General features: G+C 42.3%; 1 protein-coding gene across 2 annotated transcripts; it reads left to right on the top strand.

The window, feature by feature from the left end:
* Positions 1 to 936: 936 nt before the first annotated feature.
* On the top strand, positions 937 to 26822 carry CTNNBIP1 (catenin beta interacting protein 1). 2 transcript variants are annotated; one of them, XM_046903183.1, is made up of 6 exons: positions 937 to 1057; positions 9963 to 10055; positions 14587 to 14677; positions 16086 to 16207; positions 16699 to 16789; positions 25204 to 26822. In XM_046903183.1, exons 4-6 carry the CDS (start codon positions 16112 to 16114, stop codon positions 25260 to 25262), a joined length of 246 nt encoding a protein of 81 aa, XP_046759139.1. In that variant the 5' UTR covers positions 937 to 1057; positions 9963 to 10055; positions 14587 to 14677; positions 16086 to 16111; the 3' UTR covers positions 25263 to 26822.
* The last annotated feature ends 682 nt before the right edge of the window (positions 26823 to 27504 follow it).

The raw sequence follows: 27504 nt of genomic DNA, 5'->3' as shown, positions 1-27504 counted from the left end.
GTGGGGTATGGATTTCAGTGGCATCGAGCTTTGATGTCATTAAGTAGCAAGCTGTTAAAGGAAGTGCCACCTATTTCACTGCTGTGACTGTTTTTTATGCAATTAAGTTAAATACCAAGCAGAAAACAGATGCCTTTTAGTAAATAACACTTAGATAAAAAGGCTTTGTGTGCTGACTGTCCTCACTGGTGGGAATTAGAGGGAAGCAGCATTGCTGTTCAGCTCAGCAGGGAGTGGAAATGCAGATGGGTGACAGAACAGTGCCACCTTCGTGGTTCATCTTCAGTTATTCCTATTTCCTCTCTGGGCACTGTGCTTTTACTCTGTGTTGGTCTGCACCAGGGAAGGGTTACTTTGCCAAGACCTAAGATAGGGCCTCTGGTAGTGCTGGAGCAGGTAGGTGGGTGTTTGTCCAGCTGGAGGGTGTTGGAAGATAGCAGGTTCTGCGTTTGCTAGATAAACTTGAGTTTCAATTTTGCAGCCTGTACAGTCTTAGTGGAGCACTGTAGGAAGGTGGCCACGTACCTGGCTTCACGTGAACGTGATTTGTCTGATATGGCACCAAAGGAGCGGTGCTCCTCAGCCCTGCTGCGCTGTCCGGGACAGCTAGAGGGAAGGCGGGGACATCTGGCACTGCAGGGACGGCTTCAAAGAACGCTCCTCCAGGTACGCACGCGACCGGCGCCGAGCGCGGTGCCTACAGCTGCGGGAGGCCCCGCCCCTTTCCGGCCGGCCCCGCCCCCTTTCATCCGGACCACGCCCCTGCTGTCGCCCCGCCCCTTCCATCCTGGCCCCGCCCCTCCCCGCCCCTTCCTCCCGGCCGGCTCTCGGGTGGTGCCTGCGGCGCCGCCGCTGCCCTGGGCGCGGGGACGCGGCGGGTCCCTCCCCCGGAGCCGCCCAGGCGCCTCCCTCCGTCCCTCCCTGCCTCGTCGGGCCGCCGCGGTGAGTCACGACGGAGGAGGCGGCCGCTCCTCTCCGCTCCACACGGCTCCGCTCGCCCGCGCTCACCGCCGCCCGCACCGCAGCACCGCCGGGGCCGGCCCGGCCCCGCACGCAGGTGAGCGCAGTCGCCCTTTGTGCACGGTGCCCGGCCGGGAACAAAGGCTCTCGCCCGGGCCGCCCGCCGCCCCAGGCCTCCGCGCCGGCTCCCGAGCCCCCTCCTGGCCCCGGCCCAGTGCGGGAACGCACCACCGGGGCTCCCCGCACGCCCGGGGCTCCCCGCACCCCCGGGCCCGGCCTTGGCCACCTGCGGAGCGGGCGTGGGCTGCGAGGCCGTGGTCCCGGCGCACAGGTACGGGAGGTGCCCTGCTCGTTTTCTGGCATCATCCCTTACGTCATGTTGCACCCGGGCTCAGGGCGGCTGGGTCCCAGCCCAGAAATGGCTGCGTGAAGCAATTCCCTCGTCAGCGTGTGCTGGGGGCGGTGGGACCGCTGGTGTCACCTCCGGGGGGGCTCGCACAGCCCCTCGTGCCTGACCGTCACCTCGGGGCCAGCACCCGCCGTGGTGTGCGTTGGATGGTGGACTTCTGTGGGTAATCTGCCCTGACTCTAAGCTGTGTGTCTGCTCAGGGTCTTCTAGAGCATCTGAAGCAGCACTCTAACTTTCTTTCTGCTAGGCGTAAAGATGGGCAGTATCTGCAGGCTGGCCATAGTTCTGTCTGTCTTGGAAAGATGCGTGAGCAGCGTCAATTTTCAAATCAGAATGCAATTGCATGCTAGAAAGCAGACAAGAGATGAGAGTTTCTGCATAACATCCAGATGCCCTTCGTCAGGGTATGTTTGACCTGTAGACTGATGTTTGTTTCCTCTCCCCTCAAGAAGAGGACGTTTTGTTCTGCTGTATATCATCTTTTATTTGACCATTCCTCATCTTGGTGCGTTTAACAAAGTAAGCTTTGATGCTCTGTGGGATGAGAGGAAGACATTCTGCAGATGCGATGGTTAATAAAAGCCACCAGGCCAGATGCGAGAGGGATGTTAGGTGGGCTTGCTTAGGTTTCTCCTCCAGCTTGACTCTGCTATGATGATGACCACATCTTTGGTGTATTTGGGGAACGTCACCTTAAAAAATAAAATAAAATTCTAAAATCCAGATTTTCTGTTTAATTGTTGCTGGTCTGTGAACTCTCAAGCTGTCAACTCCTTTTGCCCTTGATATTTTTAGAGCTCGTGTGTGATGCAAGGTAGTCTGCTGAAGGAGAAACACTATGTAAAATGATGAGAGTGAGGCTGTGAACTTAAAAGAACTTTATTTTGAAAGTAGGAGACCTGGAAGTTGAGAGGAGACAAAGCTCAGGTTTGCATCTTTTGTAAACCCAGGCTTCTCTCTCTTATTTCAAAGATTACAAATAGAATCAGATGGAAGATATTGACAGGTGTACTTCAGATACACTGGAGCTGCTTCACTTTGGCATTAGCTGAGAAACAATCATCCCTTATACCACAGTTCTGGTGTCTCGGTAGAAACTGGAAGCTTCTTCTATACAACTTAGAATTGTTGGTGAGGTGATTTGAATGCTCTTTTAGTGCAGTGTAAGAGTGAAAAAGCTACAAGGAAGCCAGCAGGCCTGGGTGAATGGTGGAGCAGAGGCCGCTCCAAAAAGTTAACTGGTAGTGACTGGATGAAGTTTTGACTTACCCACAACTGCTTCAGTTAGCATAGCATTGGTTTAGCTCATGTGAAGCATTGCCAGAGGAATTATGAAAAGTTAACACAAGTGCTTTCAGTGTTCCTTGGCATCCAACTGGGAGGACACTGTAATCCTCAGAAAATGGTCCTGCAGCCTGACAGGAGTCTGGGCAGTGCATGCGCATCATGTGCAGCACTGCTGTCCCTCACCTAAGTGCCTATTTGCAGTTGTGTGTAGGAGCTCAGTGTACTGCACAGATGGTGGAGACGTGAGCAGAGGGGTTATTTCTTTGCTCACAGCACTAAATGAAGCTTCTATCATCTGAACAACAATCAGTAAGTACTGGTACGTTCCAGAACCAAACAAGTATGTGTATGGGATGAGGTGTGACTACTGTTAAGGGCTGATGACTTGCTTTGGGAACAGCTAATTTGGAGATATCTATTTGTAATAGCTTAATAGGAGTGATTTTTTTTTCTCTACAGCACATTTATCATCTGTTTCTAATAAATACCTTCAGGACTTTTAGTAAATATTTTGATTCTTAAATTTGTTGCTGGCTACGAAGCATCCCTCCTGAGTGTCTGACCTAGTTTGAGGTGTCAAAGATGCACCAAAGTGGGGTACATATGGAGGCTTTGGGAAGCTGCTGTTGAGTATGAATGGAGAAACTGAGCCCTCTTTAAAGCCAGTTTGTCCTGTATATTTTTCTAGTAGATGAACCAAAGTCCATTGTGTCTTGTAAGTTCTTTTTTGAAGTATCAATCTACAAGTTGTTTTGTTTTGGGCCTTCTGTGTTAAACCATCTCAGCAGAAGCTGTACACAATTCCTATTTGTGATACCTAATCTCTACATTGGGTATTGAAATAACTCTTTGCATCGCAGGTTGCTACCAGTTTGAGTGATTGGATTTGATGGAAAAGTATTAATTTAATTCCTAAGAAGTCTTGCAAGTACACCAATATGTGACTAGCCCTGGAATATGGTCATGTTTTGATGCTGATATGCTGTGAAGATGTAAGCTGGTATAACTACAACGTTTTGTTACTTACACCACACCCTAAGAAATGGTGGTGGTCTGATAGCCTTGGCTGTATGCATGTGAGAAAAACAATATACTCATAAGTTGTAAATTTAATGAAAGTCTTCATACTTACAAACTTAAATTCATGTGGGAAAACAAAAACCAAAAAATATTTTGTTACTCTTCTTGATACTATTCTGCTTCTTGAGAATGGATGAAGCTTACAGTTCTTTCTCCCCATGTCTTCTATTGGCCAGCACTGTTGGTTTTGCTCTTTCTGCTCTGGTAGGCGAGAAGAAATCAAAGATTGGATGAATGAGGAACTTCAGTTGGTAATTGAATGAGTGAAATACTCTTCTGACTCTGAGATTTGTTTGGAGACACAGCACTGGGGGAGAGCTACGTAACGAATGTTCCTAGAAAGGAGGAAAGGGAATTAATGGGTTCTGCTCACTAATGTTGATTTGATGGAATGTAACAGTGTTTAGATATAGTTGAAATGCCAATTTGAATTTAAGAAGGGTGACCATCCTTCTGCTTCTCAGTGGCCATCCTTCATGTTTTACAGAACATCACATCTGAACCAGTGTTTCAAAAGCAAACCAAAATGCCAAAAAATCTCTTTTGGAGTTAAATTGATGTAGAAAGAGCTCTAAAAACTTTGGTTTGGACTGGCAGAATTCCATTGATTGAAGAACAGAAATGTAGCCAGTAGATTCTGTTGCACTGGAATCGTTCTATTTCCTGCAGGTATTCAGACCAAGAGCATATTTGATTTTTAGAAACTACTTTCTCAATAGGTGATGAGCATAAGTAACAAAAATAGAAGCAACTGAAGCACTCAGCTCTGTGTGACCATGAGCAAGCTCTGAGACTTGCACTCAATTTATCCTTCTATAAAAATGAGTTGACTAATTCACAAGAATGTTGTGATGTTTAATTAAGTATAATTGTTTTCCTTTTGAACTCACCTAGGTCTTGATTCAATGCACACAGAAGTCAGTGAGGAGCTTTTAATTAATTTCTTTGAGTTTTAACGAAGTGTACGTGTAAACACACACCCATGTGCACTTGAAGGAAATGTGACCTACATCTCTGCAGCAGAGTTTGTGTAGAGTGAGGGTGTAAAGGCTGAAGCAACTTGAAGTAAATTAGCAATGGTGGCCTTTTGTACAACTGAATGGTGCAGTCCCATTGCTCTCTGACATCTGCTACTGTAATAATTGTATTGAAATCGATTGTGCTGTGTCTTACGTGGGATGTTGGTGATTTCAGTGTGTCTTGGTGACTTGCTCAGATGGTAATTATTACCTCAGGAGGGTAATATCAAGCTTGAAGATAAATGTGGAAAGTGGATGTTGAAGCAGAATGATCAGCAATAGCACACTTAAAATATAATTAACCATAGGAATTGATGCCAAATGGAGACAAGTAGGAGCATTCACATCAGCTTAGCTGCTTTTTTGGCAGGAATGCATGTGGATGCCAAATAATACTTGTTGGTTTCTGTAGAATTTGGGAAAGTGTTTGCTTAACTCCAGAGGTCAGAAGTGCCATTTTTTAAGGAGAGCTCTTATCCCTGCATATTGGTCAGCAGCCGCAGGTGGCTGCAGAATGTGTCTTTCACAAATCACATGCAGCACTTTGCAGAACTTTTCTCACATTTTACTGCCATGGTTCTTAGTTCATTGGCTTTTACAAAAGCTACTTTAATCCTTAAATAAAATTCTTTGTGTAATAGTGCATATATGTGAAGAAATACAGTTTGGGCACTTGGCTTTTAATACAATCCATTTCATTTTCTAAGTAGCTGCAATTTTTGACATAACTGCCACAAGCTCCCTCCTTCTGTTGGTGCTAATAAGGATGTACTGTGATTGCAATAACAGTTTGGAAAGGGCAGAAGTCTGTCTTGACCTGCAGTGATTCCCTTTGCCCCATTCTGCCCTCTTCTGCCAGTTGCAGAATATATGCAGTGTATACTCCTCAGGAAGCTCTGAGAAGTGTGAAATCTCACAGTTTTTAACTTGGAGAAGAATCTGCCTGGTCCTTAGCGTTGTTTTTAATAGTCCCTGAGCTAACACCTTCTGTTAGCATTCACGTAATTGGAGTTGGATTAGTCACAGTATGCTTTATTGCATGTGTGATACCCGTATTCTTGGTAGAAGGAACTTTTATGTCTCCTTCCATATATGACACTGTGAAACCATCAGTTTTAGGTGCTGAATTTTGTTAATCTCTGAATAAGTGGCACTTTCCAGGCAGTTGTACATTCAGTTTTCCACGAGACTCAGGTTGGGTGCCTTTAACATGAGTGCTCTCAGCCTGTGGTTCTGGGGTAGGCTGCTCCAGCATGAGTGGGGCTTCACACTCACAACCCTTAGAGAACCTGCAGTCAGTGCATGCTTCTCTCCAGCCTTTGTGCACGTTAGTGGGGGAGTGCTGTCAGACAATGACCTCATACAGGGTTATTTCACAGTTTAGGGCTAATATGTTTAACTGTATGTACAAAATTGTGACTAGGGAGGAAGGAAATTGCATCCCTGTTCCTGAGAAATAGGAAGTCCCTCGGAGGCAAGAGTTCCTTCCTTGTAATCTCACTTTACCAAAAACTACAGGTAGCAAAATGTCCGCAGTAAAATTGCTTTGTAGCTAAGAATTCATGTTAAGTTTATGAACATTAAAAGTCCTGTCTTAAAATTGACAAGTTGTTTTTCTTCCTTTGTCCTTTCTTCATCTTTGGTGACCTAAAGGACATAACCAAATCCCTTTTCATGTGCTTCTTGTCCATCCTTCCATCCTTCCTTTAGAGAAGTCCATCCTTCAGAGAAGAGGTGAGCTGCCATGCTTCTGCACATGGGGTTAGAAGAGCTCTACAGACTGAGCTAGGAAACACTACCAAGAAAAGCTCTCATGGCTTTCTTTTATGAAGGTCCTAGGAGTGGAGGTCTCTTGCCTATATTTTCCAGTAATATTAATGATGTTACCATATGATTGAGGAGACAAAGGTTCTGTGCTCTGGGTATTGAAAAGCGTGTGATCAGGGAACATATTTATGTTAGGCAAATGGTCATTAATCCTTGACTTTAGATAGGATGTATTAATGAAATAGCACTTCAAATGGCTTAAAAACCTAAACTATATAGGTTCAAAACTGAAAGCACTTCTTTGGTTTTTTTTTTTTTTTTTTTGTTATTATGCAGAAAGTAGCACAGGATTGTGACATTCTTTTTTCTTTCCCTTTGAAGGCCAAGGTGAGTAGGTGTTGGAAGGGGTGTATTCATCAGTGTTTTACAGCCAGTATTGATGTATGAAGCCAGAATGGTTAGACAGTGTTGGAAGTCAGCAGCTATTAATCTCAAAGTGTCCTTGGTTCTGACACTGTATTTTGCTGCAGTATTGCAAAACATTAAAATGCTAGTCAGCAGCCTAATAACAGCTCACATTTTAATTGCTTTACGAAAAGAAATCCAGTTAGCCATAATCTCTGCTATGAAAGAGTTGTAGTCCTTTTCAGTGAGAAATGCATATGATCTGTAATTAATGGTGTTCAGATGTCCTTACGAATTACAGGGCAACATAAGTCACGTTTTGGATTGAAAGCTATCTCAGATATGCCAGGCATCTGTAGAAAGATACTATGCTGATGAGTACCAAAGGACTGCCTGTTAGTATAATGGTGCTTCAGCAAGTGGAATGGTGCAGAGAAACACATGCAGTAGGCATTGCTCTCCATCTCCACCATCGGCCCTTCTGGGTTTAGGGGGCTGTTACTGCAGGCTTGGAAATTGAAGTTAAATATGATTGTTATTTTAACTGCTTGCAGATACTTACTGGAGTTCTGTATGTTCTGGTTTTAGACCACTCCGTATGGGTTTGTGGTTATGAGTAATGTCACTTGCCTTTTTGTTACTGGAGGTTGAAACATGAATTTTTTGCACTATCCAGAGGTTAACAACAGTTTAATTTCAGAAATCTGAATGCAGTTACAGTATGGAAATGCTGGAAACAGATCCTGAAGTGTTTCTCCATTAGTGCTGCCTGGTAATTCTGAGTGTACAATTGTTCATGTGTGTTTGTGCTCTGTGTTCCATTTCAAGCCACTTGAGAGTTACTGAGGAATGCAGAAAAAGCATCGTACACCTTGGGCATCCGCAGATGCTTGCATCAATTTTGACACTGTACTCTATTGCATAGGAGGATTATGAAGGCACAATAGGCTTATTTCATGTTCATTAGGAAGACTGAACTGATTTATTGCTTCTATGGTCAACTAATTCTTTTGGAGTTTATGGTGTAGGGCGTTTGCATCCCATGGATTAAGTTGCATTATAGCCTGTTGAGTTTGGTTTCTATAATGTTAATGTCAGTCTTCAGGAAATCCCAGTTATAGTGCCAATGGTCTGTAAGTCTTCAGAAGATTGCAGGTTTGATGTTATGACTTCTTGCAGAGCTTTGGAAACATGACTTCAGTCATAATGCTGACTGAGTTCACAAGGAGGTGATATGACCGCAGTTATTGGTCTGGATGCTCCATGTACTCTATGTATGTGTTTGTGCATTGCCCTTGGGGCTGTTCCTGAGATGAACACAGAGTAGATGTGATACAGGAGTCTGACCTTGGTGTCTGCAACTAATAGCCCAAAAATACAATACTTCATTGATGGAGAATGTTATATGGGGATATATTTTTCTGATATGTATAGCATACCTCTCTTATTTTATACAGTTTTTAAATGGAAAATATTTTGATTCTGGTAAAGTATTGATAAAACTGCTACTTATTTCTGGTGCTCATTATTTTCGCCAGTTTGATTCAAGTTAAGTTCAAACTATGGAAACAAAACCAATGTCTTCAGGCATTTCAAGTTGTCTGGCTTGTTGTAAGCTTGGTTTAATCTGAAAAGTTAGAATATTTATAAAGAGTTCAGTGGAAAGCATTATTTCGTCCTGATGATGGATGCGTAACACTTTTTTTACAGCCATGATTCTGTTGTTTGGGATACCCAGTAGTTAAAGTCATTAGCTATCTATCATTATGGCCTAGTTTCCTGTTTAGAAGGTTTGTAGCTCTATTATAAATAAGAGGAGAGCTGCACTGAGCCTCTGAGAGAGGTGCTGGAGATCAGGACAAGAGCAACATTTCATTTCAGCTGTCGAAGATCATCTTGGCTGAAGTAAAGTATTGTAGTTTTTCTTAGGAGCTGTTTCTTTGGCTTGGGATATAATTTGAGCATTAACTGCTATTGCCATGTTTTGCAGCTTCTTGAAGCATTTTTGGCAAATTCCTTTTTTGAAGTATGAATACCTTGGAGATGGAAATCTTCAAAGGTTTTGTTGCTGTTGATACATTTAATTTCAGGGGCTTCGAGTTGACTGCCAAAAAACCTGTAGCACCTCTTTTAATTGCATGAGGTGTGAGAGATTTCTTCTGCATTCAAGTTTGCTGCTGTGCTACGGCAGACAGTATGAATGTGGTTTGTGTGTGCCTGAAGGTCACACATGTAATTCCATGAAAATGGTGATTGTAAAAGTAGGATGGCAGCTTGAGCATTGATATAAGAGTAACTTCATTAAACCATGGCAATGGTTTGGGCTGCTCCCTTCTTGAAGAGGGAGGACTGCAGAGGTTTTGTTTAAATCAAATTCTTTCATTTAAGAGATGTGAATCTATCATTGGAGTTCCAGCTGGAAATGGACTGAAATCTGACACTGGGGTCCAGGTTCTGTGATAAAGTAGAAGATAATGCTGGATTTAAAACAATAAGACAAAAATAGACAAATACTTCAGCTCTTACTGTTCACCTATAAATAGGTAGCTGTTATGAATTCTTCCTTGCCATATCCCTCTGGAGATGGAAATTAATCCAGCCTCCAGCTGCCTGCGACTGAAGGTCATGAGTCAGATAGAATGAGAGGAAAATTGGTAGCAGGATTTTGCAGACTCTGCTTCCTGACTTGAGGTTTTGGGCTCCAGCTTGGAAAGCTTTCAGTGCTCAAGCTGCTCTCTGTAAAACGGCCTTTGAAAATTAACAAGGGCTTCAAGGTGCTGCATCCCTTTGTACTCGGAATATGCTGTTATGACCATATTTTGACCACTGAGTGCTCAGTGGTGTGGCAGTGGGAGCTAGCAGCTTCACCTTGGGTAATGATATCAGAGGGTGAAGGGGACCTCCTCATGCCAGCTGTTAACTGCATTTGTGCAGTGCAAATGAAACCTCTGGTGGTTGGGTTGTTCACTGTAGCTCCTTATCTGAGCCTTTATAATCCTATCCCAATAACTGAGGTTTTTTGCTACCTCCAACAGAACAGATTGAAGAAAAAGCTGTTTCTGTAGCTGACCCAGCTCCTCTTGGATTCCGTGTGGTTGTAACTAGAAATAATACAGTATATTATAAAGGTAAGTAGCTGTAACCTACATCTTAAAGAGCTTGTCAGATAGCTGCTCTAAGTACCCTAAATTATTAAGACTAAATATGTAAAATATTACTCACAATTACGGACACTTTACTGCCTATTTTGCCTTCAATCTAGGCTGTGCAGGCTGCTCAGTTCTACTGTGCTTCTTTCCATACCAGTAAGGTGGAGGTGTTAAGACTGTCGGTGTTAGAGAAGTGTTGGGGGAAATAACCAACAGGAAGGAACAAAAGCTCAGCTGGCTTTTTTGTTGGTGTGTTGCGTGAAGTAAGCATGGCCCTTAAGATGAAGCAGAGTGCTGCAGTAACTTGCTTTATGCCAAACTTACAAATGTTCATTTCTGGAATCAGTTTTTTTTTTCTCTTGGGATATGAAATGTGCTTTGGTTCATCTGGGGGGAAAAAAAAATAAAAAAAAGGTGGGGGTGTCAGTTGAGAAATTGTTTATAATAAACCTTTCTGTGGCAGCGCCCAGAAAAAAAGCCCTTCCAGGTTTTGAGTTGGTAGGAGAGGAGGTGGAAGTGAGGGAAATGGTTATAAATCTGTCCTTGTTGGTTGCTGTGTGCTGGAATGCTCCTTGACTGAAAGAGCTCAGTCAGAGCAGCTCTGGCCAACAAGCCCGAGTTTCCTTAGGAGCTGTTTCCATCTGTTCATAAAACAGAGCTGTTCAGCTGAGTTTGTGCCCTGAGTTCTCCCAACTCTGTTTTTTTTAATGTGCAAACAGTGCCGCCGATGTTCTGAATCTGGTTAGGAAAAGGATGGGAGGTGGCGAGCAGGGAAGGTAATATTTTATCTCTGCATTACCATACGGTTGTGTGCAGGGTTAGTGGTTGAACGGAGCCCAGTGTGGTTCTTCTGCTCACTTCTGAGAGGGATTTTTTCTTTTCATGATGAAGTTTTCACGGCCATGAGCAATGTGGACAGCTGAGGGAGCATCCTTTCCATTAGCAGAAAAGTTAATACTTAGTCCTCTTCTGTCCTGTCAACATAACCACAAAGTAGCCCAGCTTCTCAGGTTCACGCATATCTGCTGGTTCCAGAATAAACCTGTTTTACTCTCATCCCAATTTACTGACTTGCTAGGAAGTCCAGCTTCAGTCCTTCGGTGAATGAGGTGGTATTTAAACTTCCTTTTGTAAAGGGACAGGCTTGTGTCTGCTGCTTCCACTGCTGGACGGATGGGCTGGGTAGGCAGAGGGCTGGGAGCAGGGATGTCAGGCATGCAGGGCTCTGCCCAGTCCACATGTTGAGCCTTGCCAAGCAGAGAGCATTCCTGTGATGCTCACCCAGCCCTTCTGCAGGCAGAGTGAGGGATGGGGCAGCTTTACTGCTTGGGAAAGGGAGATCATGGGTTTTAAACCCAAATTTGTCACTTTGGCAAAGCTGGGCTGGCAGCTTTGGATGTAATATGCGGGGCTTCCTCATTCATTATTCTGTCTTGTGAATCATATTAAATATAAATGAGAACCAAGTTTCATTCCCTGTGCGTGCCAAGCAGGGAAAAATGAGGTGACCCAGTTATGTCCATTTCACAGCGTGTTGGATGCAGCGGGACCAACATAAAGGATTTAGTCATTTAATACAGTTTAGTGGGAGATACAATTGTTGCAGCCTAAAGGACAGCTTTTGAAACGCACAGCCTGGTCTTCTTCAGGAGAGAGGAAGTTATCTGCCAAATGAATGAGGTGCTGAACTTCGGTGTTCACCTTGCTGAACAGTCATACCTGGAGAGACCAGTTCCAGATCGGTGGAACAGCACGTGCTGATGGCTTCATCACCTTGTGACATCTCTTCCTTTAGCAGTAGTAATTCAGGGTATGACTGCCAGGAGCTGAGCTGAGACCCCTGTATTTCTTGGCTTAGACAAATAAGTACCAATGAAAGTGTAATGGAGCTTCTGGATGGTTTTGTGTTCTGCTTACTGAGCGTGAAAGGCACTTCTTCTCCAGAAAGCTTAGGTTGAGGTTGTTATTCATCCAGCTGAATCTTTTCTAACTGAAAGGGAGGTGTGGCTGACAAGCTATGTTTATTTCTAGATTCAGATTCTCCTAGGTCCATACCTCATTCATTCTCTTGAATGAACAGCATCCATGCTCTATTAATGCTGTGGAGATTCCTTCACTCTGGTATATGACAGTTCATGTTATTCCATCTCCCTGTTTGGGATCACACGGATCAATATCTCGTCTTTCAGGGATTTTCTCATTCTTTCTCTTCACCACTTGTGAAGACAGAGGGACAGCAAGTCAGAGCTGAGCACTGGCACAATGAGCATGGGCTGGGCAGGAGCAAAACGTGGGTATGAGTGAGCATAGAGGATAATTGTAACAGAGGAAGAATTAACCGTTCTGAGAAGTGCTCTGGGTGGATTGCTGTACAGCAGACAGATCTGTTGGGCCTCGAGATATTGTGAGTGTAACTCATTCTGGTGATGATTCAGCTGTTCCTCAGCTGTTTGCTGAGCTCTTTCTCATGTTTTGCACTTCTTCCCTCCCACCCCTAAAATACACAGTTGCAAAATATTTGTAGATCTTATTTCTTAGGATTTGTTAGAGATGAACAGGGAAGTGTTGGTGTGTAATCGAAAATGTGGGATGTGCGAGCTGATGTTCAGAATAGTTAGGAGTTGGTTGGTACAACAAGGTCACCAGGCCTTGTAGTTGTGTTTTGCCCTTGTGCATTTAAGAAAAAGTAATGACGTGATTTATTTGACTTAGTTCAGTCATCTTGGACCTGTAGCAGTGAAGGTGTGTGTCATGCAGAGCACTCATACTATGGGTTGGTAGAGAAGCTCTCAAGATACAGTGTGCAGGTGTGGTGGTTTGCCCATTGCCTTGCTGATTTCCTCTGAATTTACAGGGCTGGGAAGACATTTCATCTTGCTGATCTAATTTGTGTTTGGTGTTTAATACAACAAATGCACGATGACTATTACTGGCGACTTAGGGGAGGATTGGGGGTTGTAATGGTAAGCATAAATACTGTGTTACTGTGAGTAGGACGTAACACACCTCAGAAGTGGTTAGCTCCCATGTGCTCAGCTTTTCCTTTAGGAAGGAGCTCTCACAGGTGTGCAGTGAATATCTGCACACTGTGTGGGGTTACTTTGAGGTGTGTAGGAATGAGAATGGCAATTAGTTACTGCAAATAGTCCTGTTGTCAGTGCTGCAGATGATCTTCCTTGGGACTGCATATTTAGAGGGCAAGAACAGTGAGAGCTAATTAACAAGGTATGGTTTAGATAGCTCAGGCAATTTCTCTCCTCTGGAGAGGTGAAATGATTCTTTTAAATGATAAAACGCCAAAGCTCAGCTCCCTCCAGCACTTGTTAGTAAGAGCTGCTGCAGAGAACATCTGGGTGAAACTAGCAGTGTTTTGAACGCAGCCTTTTTCTCTGATGAACCCGGTGTACAGAATATTGAGTGGTTGGAGCTACCCCTTCCTTGTTTCTCTGCAAGTAATGACACCTGCATGGGGTGGTGAACAGCCCTGAAGGATGTTTTATTAGTCTAGCTGTGCTTTTACATACTGACCTTCAAAGAGGGGAAAAAAAGGGGGGGGAGAATATGTTTAATAATTGTAAACTGGAGTTTGTTAACAAATGATGTGGGTATGTGCATCTTCTCTAATCAGATACTTAAGTACAGCAGCTTATGGTAATTAATACACAGTTCTAGCTGTGGTGCTGTCTTGAGTAGCAGGCTCTTGCTCTTTCATAGCACGTAACCCTGCCTGTGGCAGAAGGGTCAGAGCAGTGATCCCTGAGGTCCCTTCCAACCCAGGCCATTCTGTGGTTACTGAAGACTTGAACTACCACTCCATTTGTGAGCGTGAATCATTTGTCTTAGATGCTAACGTGATGGACAGGAAGAGTTGTAAACTCTTCTTGAGCCCTGGTGCCCAGCATCAGATACCTGTCACAAGTCCAAAAGACGAAAATCAGGACATGTAACTGTTAGCTGTTGTTGGTTGAACACTGAGGTTGGTCTGAAAAATTCTGTGCAGAGGACTTTCTAGCCCAGCATTCAAATGCCAGTCTTGTAATTACTATATTCACATTCCATATGCGCAGTTGAAAACAGTAATTTTGGTCAAATGCTTTCCATTTCTCTGTAGATTTCCTCAAATCTTTGGTAAGCTACGCCTGTTTTTTTTTTTAATCTAGAAGAAATTACATGTCACTACTTCAGTTGGCTTTTTCAGGGAGCTGGCTTTTGTGCTTAAAGCTTCTCAAGGACTGCAAAGCTTGAATGCCTCCCATTCTCTAGTGATTGGGAGTGTCACTGGTATGTACAGGGTATGGATCTTGCAGACGTAGAGTTTACCTTTAAAAAACTTATTCTCTAAATATAAGAAAGGATTTACAAACTCCAGGCAAAGCTTTGCTGTTACAAACTTTGGCTACACCTTGATATAAAGCAAACTGTGCTGCCAAAGGTATTGGGTTTTCTGTTGTTTTTTTCCAGGTCTCAGCTTTGTATGTTCCTGTAATGTTTTGCTGTTTTGTTTTCACAGGGCCATTTCCTCATACTTCTTTCCCCAAATCTGTCAGTTAATTGGGAGTGAGCACGTGGATTATCTGATCTTCTGTGGTTTTTAGAAGCAGGTATGTTGGCAGGGAAATCTCTTAATGTTGTACTGACTTGGGAGGGGGCAGGGTGGGGATGTGGGAGCTTTCCTGATCTGTGTACCAGAAAAAGGATTGCAGGGTTAGGGAAATTCTGCTGGGTTGCATTGCATGATGTATGGCAAATTAATTTAACTTTCTTGGGAAAGCCAAGTAGGTAAGGACTTCAGGAAGGCTTTCCAATCCTTCGTTTCTTAAGATGGATTGTACTGTTTTAGAGCATAGACCGGTTTTGCAAGTGGTTGTGGAAATGTCCTGATGTAATTGCACAACACATATGGTGGGTAGCATTTGTCATTCTAAAGGACATCTGCATGTAACAGCAATGGAGAGGTGTCTTTCAGTCTCAGTATTGCTTTAAGACTGTTTTACTTTAACTGTCAAATAGGAAAAGCTGTAGTTGCTGAGACTTTGACCCAATCTGATCATACAGTAAATGAAGAGCAAAGCACTGTTGCTCTGTAATCTTACTTTATATGTGAGTTGCAGTAGCTTTTGACTTGTCTGAGTACTTTTCCCCGCATGTTGCTACTGCCTTTGTAAGGTATTCCCTGAATGGGCAGGTTTAACATTGTTTTAATTCTTCCTGTTAAATATGTAGATCATGGTGAATCCATCTCATTTAAAACTCACTTTAGAAGAACCAGATTTAAATAGGAACATTACATCACCTCTTTTAAGATATTTGATAAATCAATAAACGGCTTGAAGACTGTCATGCAGGAAAAACATGAATAACTATATGTATTTACTACAGATCTTTGTAATGCCCAATGTGTAGTGGGATACTGAGTGTGGATCTCCTGAGCTGGCATAGAAGCAGCAGTGGCATTTTCTTGATGCTTGTGTGTAGTGCCACCTATTGGTAGATATTCCATATGACTTCCATTCTTAAACCGTAGGTGTGTTGTGGTTGTTGGTTTTGTTAATTAAAAACAAAAGACTTCAGGCTTAAGAGTTAACATTTCTTCTACTTTTATTTATCCGTTGTGATCTTCGTGGCTGTGTGTTCTGCATCCTGTTTTCATGTTGGCTGTTGTTATTTATGGGGAGAGAAACAAAAACACAGGCTCCTCTGTCAGCAATTCTTTCATCTACGAGTCACGTTGCTCTTTCTCTACTTCTGCAGTAATGTGACAACAGATAATGAGCTAGGAGTATCTGAACATCAGCCTCTTTCAGTCTCTGAGTTGAGCAAGGCCCAATTCAGGTATCCAGATTTTTTTCAAGGATTTCTCTGATGAAGCTTGTGATTCCTCACACTTGGAGTCAGTAAGTGTTCTGCCTGCTGCTGAAAAATAGATTAGGGATTAAACTCGCCTGTTGTTCCTATTATACCCCATCAGCTGTTTTGATTTGTCTTTTTCTGATCTTATCACATCTCCAGGAAATCCAGGAGCTGGCAGGAGGGGAATGAACCGTGAGGGCGTCCCCGGAAAGAGTCCGGAGGAGATGTACATTCAGCAGAAAGTGAGAGTCCTACTCATGCTGAGGAAGATGGGATCAAACGTAAGACGTGCTGTCACAGCCTGTGCTTTGTGGCTTTGCAGATGTAATTCTGTAATAACTGGGGTAGTGCTCACTGAGATGGGTAGATGATGGTCTGGCTTTATTAGTGAGTTGTTTTAGCTATCATTGATTTAGCCATTATCCTGTGCTTAAACACAATTGAGGGTTTTTTTTGCATAAATACAAGGGTTGTAATGCTTGAATCTAAATCCGAACATCTGATTATTTCTCTACTTCCAGCAAAGTTTTTCATTATTGTGAAACCAGGAAAATCAGACAACTGTTTTAAAGTGACTTTGAATCTCTCAATGAATGTGGGATGTACCAGTTTGCAGCTGTAGCCTTGCTGGTATTATAATTTATCTGAATAATAGCTTAAAGTTGAAGATGAAAGCAGAGGTAACTGATGTTTCCTATTGGAAAGTCAGAGGTGATGTCTGGAATTTTTCTTCATTTTCCTTTCTGCTGACCAACTCTTTGTACGCTTTCAGCTGACTGCCAGTGAAGAGGAGTTCTTGCGCACATATGCAGGTGTAGTGAATAGCCAACTTAGCCAGCTGCCTCAACACTCAATTGATCAGGGTGAGTGCTGGATTTGTTTGCCTTGTGTTTATTTCATTTGTGAGAAGAGTTTCAGAAAATACGAAATTTAGCTTCCTATCTTTGTGTAATAATATACTTCCTAATTTAAACCTACCCTGCAATTTGAGGTATGTGGTTCATTTTTTGCTCTAATCTTTGGAGGAGAACTGGAGTGTATTGTTCAGTGGGACTCAAACTTCTGAGATACAGTGCAGGCAGAGATAACTGCTGCTGTAAAACTTCCATACTTGTTGTGGTAAATTATGAGCTGTTTATTAAACTCTTTTCTTTAGTTGCCATACAGTGTTATTTTAGTTGGATTTGTTTGGGTTCCTATTAAGGAGATGAAGGCATTGCTTTTGTGAATTCTTTATAAAAATCTTGGTAAATAATTCTGTGGTGTTATTCTGAAGTTGCAAATCTATTCTGAACTGAATGCTGCTTTCTGCATGGCTTTTTTTCCCCCTTTATAGTCCCTATGCCAGATCACATTCATAATGTGGGATTTGGTTTGGGAGGAAATTTTCTTGTGCTGGAAGTAACTGAGCTGAGGAGAAATTTAATATAGATCTGAGACATTTAGAGAACCATTAGAAAACCTGTACAGACTTGCACTTCAGCTCTAAGTGTGCATTCATTCCTCACATAGCTGGGGGATTGATGCAAATAGATATGCTTGTGTATTTTGGCTCAGAATTCCTAAGCTTTTCTGCCAGTCTCAAGTGAAAATTTACCACTTTCTCCTCAAAAACTGAGGAACGCATTGAGAAAAGAACAACTTATCTCAACAATCACAGAGAACTGTGATGCTGCCTCCGGCAGTTGGCATTTGTAACCATTTTAGGGATAAAGTTGACATTTTACACAGTAAAAAAAAAAAAGTCTTCTGAATGGTCTCAACTGGCAATGAAGAGATAGTAAGAACAGGAGTCCAGCCGTAGGACAGGGATACTTGTACAGCTGTGTTCCTATACATCTTGATCTAACTTCCTTGTCTAAGCTGTCAGGTTTTATTATCTGTAAAATTAGCCAACTATCTTCTTTTCAGAGGGCTTTGGAGGCTTCATTCTAATATTGTTGGAGTGCTTTAGAATTCCTGGTGCAATGTTGTAGAGAAAGCTCAAAGTATTGTGCTTCTGGTTGCTTTCAATCTGTTAAGATAACGTTAAGAACTACCCCCGAAGGATGCTTTTTCTGATACAGGCCATAAACTTGCAGCTGAAAAAATGAGTATTGACATAAATTTTAAACTGAATCAAAAGAGAGATCAACAGACCAACAGTTAATTGTTTTTCTAGACTCCCTAATCATGCAATACAGGAAATGTAAGAACTTTATACTTTGTTCAAAAAGTTGTCTTTGTTCCAGACTTGTACAGATGCCAAATGATTTCTGTCATCGTTTTCTATAAGTCCTTGAGAATTCTTTAGACTTCTTCCCTAGGGAAGTGAAAGCCTCCATGTTAATGCTCGCTTTGATCTGATCTGGGATGCTGCTGTCTTTCTTGTGTGATTTGACCCTGCGATCCACCTTCAATCCTCCCAAGTTATAATTAAACTGTTGGCCTCACCATAAAGGTTTTTCTTGGTATAAGAAAACAGTACAAAGAAAACATTTAATTCTTCAGAGAGGTGGAAAAAGCCATCAGTCCTTTCCGTAACCAGATATGCCATCTTTCCAAATTAATTGGAACTTAGCACGAAGGAAAATTGTAATGAGGAATCCTAGCCAAATAGCATTTCCTCTGGAGGAAGCTGAAGCTGCAGCATGCTGTAAAGGCATAAGCAACTGTAATTTATTGCTCAGGACTTTGATCCCTAGAAAATCTCTGCAGGTTTGTAATAGTCAGTTATGCTAACACTGCTCTTTGCTCTTTTTCCTTCCATGATTTTTCTTTATTGAGAATCAGCACCAGCTGCCAGGGCCCTTTGGCTGCAACCTAGTGTAGGTGAACCACTGCTTGGATTCATCATGAACTTATCAAAAATAGAGGGGGAAAAATCCGTAGGTGTCCAATTTGCCATGTAAAGGGAGATTTCATCTCCACTAGATGGCATTATCTTGCACCGAAAAACACTGTCCCAGGTCCCAGCTCTGAGGTACTTAAATGCATTATTTTTGTCAAGGTTGCTTAAAGGAGTTTTTTTCCCTACTTTTCTAATGTTTTCATTGGGTTTCCTCTGAAGGATTTTTTTTAGTCTTTATGCAGTTTGCCACACACACATACACACACACACATACACACAAAGAGGTGTTATTAAGGAGTTACTTCCAAAGACTTCTAGGTTAGTGGATTTCAGTCTTCCTTCCAATAAAAGGACCAGTTGCTTCCAGACACACCAATCTTTAGAGGCCTTTTTCTCCAGCAGGGATACATGGGGCAGAAAGCTATTTTATGCTCTTTTCTTTCCCAAAAAGGGAATGACCTTCTTGGCCCTAAAAGCTTTGGTACTGACCTGCACATTTTAGTGCATCACATGTGCTACAATCTGGACCCACATACACAGAAGGCTCTATTATATTCTTGTTAAGAATATAGATGGATGATCTTGAGTTTTCTAAGTACATCACAGTCTCATTAATTTTTTCCTTGTTCTGCATCCATGAAACACTGTCTTAGAATGGCTGTCTTCCTGTGGTCCCTCACAGTAGTTACCCAAGGTGAGACTGCTGAGCTGGTGTCTGTGTGGTGCTCCCTGCTGGCTTTTGATAAAGATCTGTCAGCTCCTTAGTTGAGCCTATTTGTTTGACCACAGGAAGTCCTGCAACCAATGTGTCCATGCATAGTTGCAGCTATGTGACAGTGCGTGGGGGAGTGAACGTTCCACTCTGAGTTGAGCTGATTGCATTGCTGGATGTATTTGTGTAGATCACAGGGGAATAACCACTGGCTGGGGCTTTCTGCAGTATTCCAGCAGACAGAACTGCACCTATTTCCATTTGCTATCTAGTATGTGTTCCAAACTTCACTTTTGCAGAGCAACATATATTAAAACAACGTATCTGAGAATCTTGAATGACTACAATAAATATTTCAGTCTTAAAATAATTCTTTGTATTCCAACTCTCCCCTGAAGCATTTAATATGTGAATTTAATGTTAATCAAGAGCCTAAACCCTCATTCCATGTTGTTGATTTAATGTTATAACCATTTTATTTTTGGATCATTTCTGCAATATTGTTAACACATATATGGAAGTGCAAAATATGTGGCATTTTTCTTTGCTGAAAGACTTTTTTTAGCTGACACCTGTGACTTTTGTTGTTGTTTTGTTTTCATGGCTCCAGGAATAACTGAGGAACCTGAAGCCATCCCTTTGCAAACATTGCCTGTGCTAGAGGGGAGGATTTGATCAGGAGCTGTTTCAAGATGCTGCTTGTTAGTCTTCTTCCCTGCATTGCAGCATCAACTAGAGCAGCTCAGCCTCGTTAAGTTTTTTGAGCTTGAAATGATGAAACTAGAGCTTTCTTACATATTTTTAACACAAGCAAAGCACTTTCCAGGAAGTGAAGTACACAGAAACACCTGAGAGGGGAAAAGAAAATCCTGCTTCTCAGTCACTTAAATTGCTAAATGGTAGGCTAGCACTTGGCTGCCTTAAGTCACTGCTCTGTGGTGTATCTGAAAATGGAAGCTATGCAGCTAGTAAGCCTGATATGTGAATTATACTAAGACCTTGGTGATTACAGCTCTCTTGTTCCTATAGCAACAGGAGTGTCATGCTGGTTCTTGAAGAAAGCTGGTCCCTTAGGGAGGGCAGCGCTGAGATGCAGGCACGCCTTGGCTGGGTTAGACACGTTCTCTGGATGGTAGGGTATTAAAAATGGATCTAGGCTGCTCGTGGAGTTAACAGGGAGTCTGCAGCCCTGAAATACCAGATAGTGGTGGAGATATCAGAGTTCTCCTTAGCACGGAGTGTTTCCTTCCTTTTGAACATCATGCATGTCTGACTGCGTTCTCCCTCTCAGCAGCACAGCTTGTATTTTTAGAATGCCAGACTAGCAGGATATTAATACTGAGAGTTTCACAAAAGAGTTAATGTTTAGCACACGATTGCTGGATGGTGATTAAAGGAACGTATATTTAAAGATCTTGGGGAAAGCAAAGATATATATATATATATATATGTATGTATATGTATATATTTTCCATTTGGCATCCTTCTGACGTTCATAACATGTTCACCTTTCTGATCTGTGAAAGCTGTTCAGGTTTATTAATTTTGCAGGTGGCTGCAAGCAAATCAGTTCCATGTATCTGTACATCATTTCAGGAACACTTGGACATAGCAGTTGCAGGTAACATCTTGCCTGGGGTCAAGGCAGTGTGTTTTTAATCCAGCTTGTACCCTACTGGCTTGGTATCACTGCTGGTGCATCCTTGCTATGGAAAGCTACAAGTTAAATATTGTTAACTGTAGGAGGGATAGGGGTGTGAAAGTGTAAGGCAGAAGTGGGAAAAGCATTTTTGCGTTTGAGATTTTGAGGCAATGAATGTTTTGCTCATTAAGGAGGATGACAGATATTCCGTTGGGTATACACAAGTCCCTATTTCAGTGTAGACATGCGTGCCCAGGAAAGGAGAGGTTATGCAGAGAGGAGCTGTATGTATAGAGTGCAGGGTATACGTCAGGTATGCGTGTAACTTCTTCATTGTTCTATACGTTAATTAGTGGAAGTGCAAAGCTCGGTGCAGGATGTGCAAGAAGTAAACATGGCCCACAGTCCTATTGTCTTAGTTGCAGACTTCTGGCAATGTGCAGCTTAACTTTATAACCTGTGCTCTGGTTTTTCAATTTTTTACTTGATTAGAAGGAAAACATCCGCTGTGGGAGCTGAGTGAGACTGTTGCAGAGGCCTTATTAATTAGTACTTTAATCCCCGCTTTCCTTTCACTGCATAGAAACCCCTACTCCGTTCTCTGGACGTGTTTGTATTTGTACATGAGCACAAGTGGCTATAGAAGTGCTTAATAAGCAGCCCTGCTCCATGGGTTTCATTCAGCTGTGGCTAGCTTGGGTTTCAGGACTGGGTGTGAACAAAACCTGCTCTTGTGCTGAGAAACATGGATGGACTGATTCTACAGAAATGTCTCCAGGTTTTGTTTTTTGGCTACAAGGTATCCTCAGAAATACTGCCGTATCAATTGGCTCCTGGGAGAGTGTGCCTTTCAATAGCACTGTGCACTTCTGCCCTTACTCAAGCAAGGTGGTTATTATTCAGCAGAGAAGCTTTTCATTCTGCTTTCAGATCACTGAAATACCACTAGATATGCATCTCAAAATCATACAGTGCCTTCTCTTTGAGGAACTCAAAATGCTTGACAAACTCATTTGCTGGAACCTTAGTGTTTATATTGGAGACAACAAGGGGTAAAGTGAGCTGGCAGATTGCACACTGCTCTGAGGCACACGAGATGGGTGCTGTTCTGCTGGGTGCTGTGCCTTGGGATTACCTAGCTGCTCATCGATCTGCCTTGAAGGTATTATCTTTTATCTGATGGATCAAATGGCCCTTTATAATGTGATTGCCCGAGGCTCTTACAAATGGTACTTTGCATTTATTTCCTGCAAATGGAACCATTGGTTCTTCTGCTACAATAGTGAAAGGATCCGAGGAGGGAGCTGGAAGTAATACTGCTCAGAGGTACACATGAAGTTCATTCTTTACTGATCTTGCATGGGGCAAAAAACCTCCAAGGTGTTTTCTTCAGGAATTCTGGCAACTTTAAAACTACAGTTATCATAATTACATCAGTGACAAAGCAGGAATACTGTAGTAGCTTCTGTGCTGTTAGCTTTGGATGTGAAAGACTACAGCTTTGAATTCCAGACTAATTCTCCATCCCATTGGTCTCCATTGCCATCTAGGATGCACATAGTAGTAATGCAGTAATGCTATAGGCATGTAAGCATTTTCCACATTTTTATGCTGTGTTCTTTACTCTAGTTTTGCTTTATTCTTCCAGACAGAACATCATTTTATGACTTGACTTTCTGCTTTCTGATCGTATTGGCAAGCTGTGCTTCTTCTGTTCTCTTCTCCTGTTGAGTCCAGGCAAATGGCACGTTACCAGCTCATGCTGACAGCGTCACTGGCATTGAGGCTGTGCCACATGGGCCCAGAATATGAGAACAGGAACTGGTGAAGTGAGAACCTGCACTTCAGTGATAGCTATTTTGATTGTAAAGCCAAAATGAACTGCGGAATTCCCGGTGTCCTTTGCTGAGAGCTATTTCTGCTCATCATGTGTTTTCAACTGCTGTTCGGTCACCACAGCAAGCTGTGCAGAGAGCAGCACCGAGAGCTGGGCTTGCTCAGGGCAGGCAGAAGTACTGCCCGGTGGGTTTGTGGGGCTGTGCAGCTGGTAGGGAGTGCTATTTCTACATGAAATTCATGAGGGTGCCTGTAAGAATGATTTTGTTCGTATTTAGCCTGTAGAGAGGGGAGATGTCGGGAAAACAATCAACATCTGTTAGATAATCCAGCTCATCTCCGTGCCCATGCGACGTCACCACTGATGTTGCTGTTGCTAGGCTGCTCCAGGCTCACATAGCAAAGCCTCTGCGGCTTGAAAGGGGATGCATACAAAATGTAGAGGCATCGGCTGTGCTTCATGTGCACTTGCTTTGCTAATGATTTCAGTATCATTACTCCCTCTCTTTTTGGCACAGTCTTGTTTTTTCAGGTTCTTTAGAAGTAAAATCCTTTCCCTGTAGAGGCCAGTGGCTGTTGTATTTATGGTCTTGGAAGGAAAAATATCATCATGGCAGCTTGTGAATTCAGACCTGGATTCTGGTGCTGTGTGCCATTAATGTTTTGATCAAGGAAAAAACAGAGTTTGTGGAGGAGATGAAAAGGGAGAAGGCTGCAGGGCTTCTATGTGTTGGCAAGAGGGAGCACCGCAGCACTTTTTGATGTAGTTCTAGAAAATGTTGGTCCTGCATCTGAAAAACAAATTACTGCTCGGTACTTAAGATTTCTTCCTTTGAGTACATAAAACATATAAATTATGGAGTGTGTAAAAATAAATGTAGTCACATTTCATAAGCACTGATTTAGTTTTTAAGGGTATTGGCAGGGGGAATTGATCACCTTCTCTTTCTCTCCTTTTAAGTCCCTTCTTCCTTCTGTGTTGCAACTAGAGGGCAAAATAGAGAACTGAGGAGTGACATTTTTGCTGGCGTTCATACAGCTGTAACAGATGAGGACTTCTTGTTAGTCCTCTTTTACCTTGCGTGCAGGTGTACAGGGGAAGTTGCTTGGGGCACAGAGCTGAAATCTGCTGCTGGATGTGCTGCAAGGTGGGAGGCTCTGGAGAGCTTCATGTGCTGATGCTCCATCCATGCTGAATCTGAACTTTCCAAACCCCCGGTAAAAGATATCTGCAAAGCTGATCAGTGATCTGAATGGCACAGGCAGTCAGCATTGCTCATAGCATTTCCTACTTGGTTGTTTAATCCTTTAATAGAGGCTTTGAGGAAAACCTTATTAAGCAAAATTATCCCAGGCAGACCAAATTAATTAATGAAGGCTAAAATGGTCATTTTGAGTCATCTGTTGCACTTAAGTGTCTCAGATCATTTGATTTTTAGAAATTATACAGACAGTGACTGGTGGTTTCATCATATTTTCTAATTGATTAAATAAATGCTGTTAGAGGATCTGCAGATGAAAGAGAGCATTTACTTTTATCTGACTTTGCTGGGGATCGAATTTTTACCAGAAATGAAAAACATTGCATTCAGACCTTCAGGGTTCTCTCTCAGTTCTTGTCTAGACAAGAGATCTTGATTTAAATTGCTGATTTGACACTACCACGTGGTGTGCTTTTATTTCCCCGTTGTCCTGAAGAAGTTTCTCCTTAAGTGCCAGTTAGATCACACTCTGCATCCAGGAAGTCTAGAAAGCTGATCTTTATTTTTTCTAAATATCTTGTGTTATCTTTTTTGAAGAATGATTGCTTAGCATGGAATGCTTTTTACAAGCCTTTATCAGAAATGATTCTCCAGCTGTTTAGGGCTTCCTGCTATGAGTGCCCACTTGAAAGATGATGGAAGACTTGAAGATGGTTCACAGGAAGGTAATAGCACGTTAGAGGATGTGAGTTCTGATGGCAGTTACCTGGCTGATGGCCTCAATTGAGGAAAAGAATTGAAGAACTGAGTCCACACATTGAACTCTTCTGGAAAAGATTTCTTTAGATTAGGGAAAAAAAAAACAAACATTGCTTAGCAAAGGTAAGTCTCAGTTCCAGTTCAAAAATATGAAAACACAGCCTTCTGTTCTCTCTGTGCTCTTTTCCTTTCCTGTTGATTTTGTGCATTTACAGGATTACAGTTTGGATACTGCATCTATCTACTGTTCTTTTACAGAAGTGATCATGGCACACATTTTCTTGTCTCTGTTACAGGTGCTGAGGATGTTGTGATGGCATTTTCCAGGTCAGAGACAGAAGATAGAAGACAGTAATTACAGGACACCTGAACGACACAGAGCTGGAGAGGACAGTGTGATTGCTGAAGATAGAGGACGATGGCTGAGCATTAATAAGTTCCTTTGCCCACCCTAAGTTTTCCATGGTTGTCCTCCTCCTTTGTAATTTTGCTTCCCTTTGCCCAACCCTCAGAATGCATCTCACAGCCATCTGTTCCTATATGTTTTTGCTGCTCGGCTGGGCTGTGTTAAGTAAGGACAAACCTAAAGGTGTACTTTTGATTGGCTCAAAGGGACAGACTGATTGGCTAGAGGAAGACAATTCTTAAACTTGACCAATGAAAATCTTTTCTCATTTTATTTTCTATTCTAAAGTCTCTTGACATCCTACTTCTAAAGAAGCTTTTCATGCTGTGGTGCTTATTTAGGTCAAAGTTGTGAATTTGAAGAGGGTTTGATTTGGCTGCGTAGAACTGGAAGCAAGTTGTGGTTGGTTGACAATGCAAATGCTTTATCTTCAGTTGGCTTGCAGGTGTTTTGCTGACATCAACATTTTCATTGCAGAAAGCTGATGTTTTGGTGCGTTGGCTATTACTTTATCCTTACTGACTTGGGGAAAAAGACAAATGTGCTTTGCAATATTTATTACATCTATACATGTATACATGCTTGCTTGTTTGTTTTTGTTTGTTTTTGATTGGCTTTGAAATGTTTTTCCTTCCCTCTTGTCTGCAGTGTTTCTGATGCCATCAGTTTTTCCATACTCACCTGCTCTGTGGCCTCAAGCTCTTTTGGGAGCATGTGTTGAAAGTGTGTTTAGTTCAGTAAGCCTACCTGTTTCAGCTGGAACATGGAGATCACCAGCCGTTCTGTGCTTCTGTGTGGGCTGTGCTGTGAACTCCTGGTTAATCTGGTCGTTCAGGTGGCTTCTCTCTTTGCTTCTGACAGAGGAGCTGTAGGTATTTTGCAGGAATTGCAAGAATGAGAACTATGGCTGTGACGTGAATTTGCCAAATTTGTATAGAGAATATGTGAACTTGTTTAAAATACGACATAGAGTTCCACTTTAACCTTTTAATTGCTGCACGAGACTAGCTCTCATACAAGGGAAAATTAATGATCGTTAACTTAAATCCAACTTTCACTGGGCTTTATTAAACTAAGTTCCTAGTCACTTGAAAAATTACATGTGGTTTTGCTCCCTGAGACTGTTTGGTGAGATGGAAATTATCTGGAACCCGGATAATAACATTTTTTTCTAGGCACTGGTCCAAGAGGTAGCAGCACTGCATTAAGCTGTCCAATGGTGAGTGACAAGTGACACTCAGGTTTACTATTTAGTAGTTGCAGGGTCTTCAGACACACACAGATGCATTTACAAACTTAAAAACCTGCAGTGAAATTAGTGCACTGACTGTTCAGGAATCTGCACGTAGACTATCAGAAGCCTAAAATTCCAAGCACTGCTGCCTAAAATCTAGCACTTCATTTCCTCTGGTGTGTGCAGGTCATTTATTGTACAATACTTCCAGATTTTCCCATGGGTTGCACTGATTTTAAGATGTTTGAAAACCTATTAAAGCAGAAATCCACTCATTCACCTGTTCCTGGCTCTTTTCATGTGGTGGTTAATTATTTGGAGTAACAGCTCTGGAATCTGTGACAACGTGACCCTTTTTCATGGCAAGAAGTTCTGACAACAGGTTGCTGTTGTGGTCTCACAGTGGGGGGAAGAGCTTGAAAGAAACCGTAGAATGCATGCAGAAGGAAGAATGGACTTGTGAGCATGAGGGGGGAATTTATCTTGAGCAAATAAATATGTAATGAGAACAACTGTACATCTATTTATGAAAGAAGACCCTTCTGATTCTGTTACAGCTTCGTAAGGTTCAACGTGGAAATTTCTCTTTACCTCCTGTTTGCTGGGGCTGAATGAAAGCCTATTTCATTAAAATAAACCAGGAACAAGCCCAGATGATTCTTTACATCTTGACTTGGTTGCCTAAGAGGCACTTTAATCTTAATTTTATTGTAAACTGGGCAGGCCATAAAGGGTTAATTTAAGGGGAGATGAGTGGTTCTGATGCTGGCTGGAATGAGTGGGCTGGGTTGTGGTGGCCTGTCGTTGTCAAGCTAATGTGCTTCCTCCCTGTGTATCTGTGGCATTTCTGAGCTGTTGAATCTTTTCAAGGAGAAAAGTGAAGTGTTTGTGGTTTAATCTTTTCACTGAAAATGTAACTGTTGGGGGAAAAAAAAAAATACAGTTTTTAATAGCTTC

The sequence above is a fragment of the Gallus gallus genome, chromosome 21 (assembly GCF_016699485.2).
Source record: "Gallus gallus isolate bGalGal1 chromosome 21, bGalGal1.mat.broiler.GRCg7b, whole genome shotgun sequence".
Taxonomy (NCBI): Eukaryota; Metazoa; Chordata; class Aves; order Galliformes; family Phasianidae; genus Gallus; species Gallus gallus.
The sequence above is the reverse complement of the archived record's forward strand: the minus strand, read 5'-3'. Positions and strand labels throughout refer to the sequence as shown.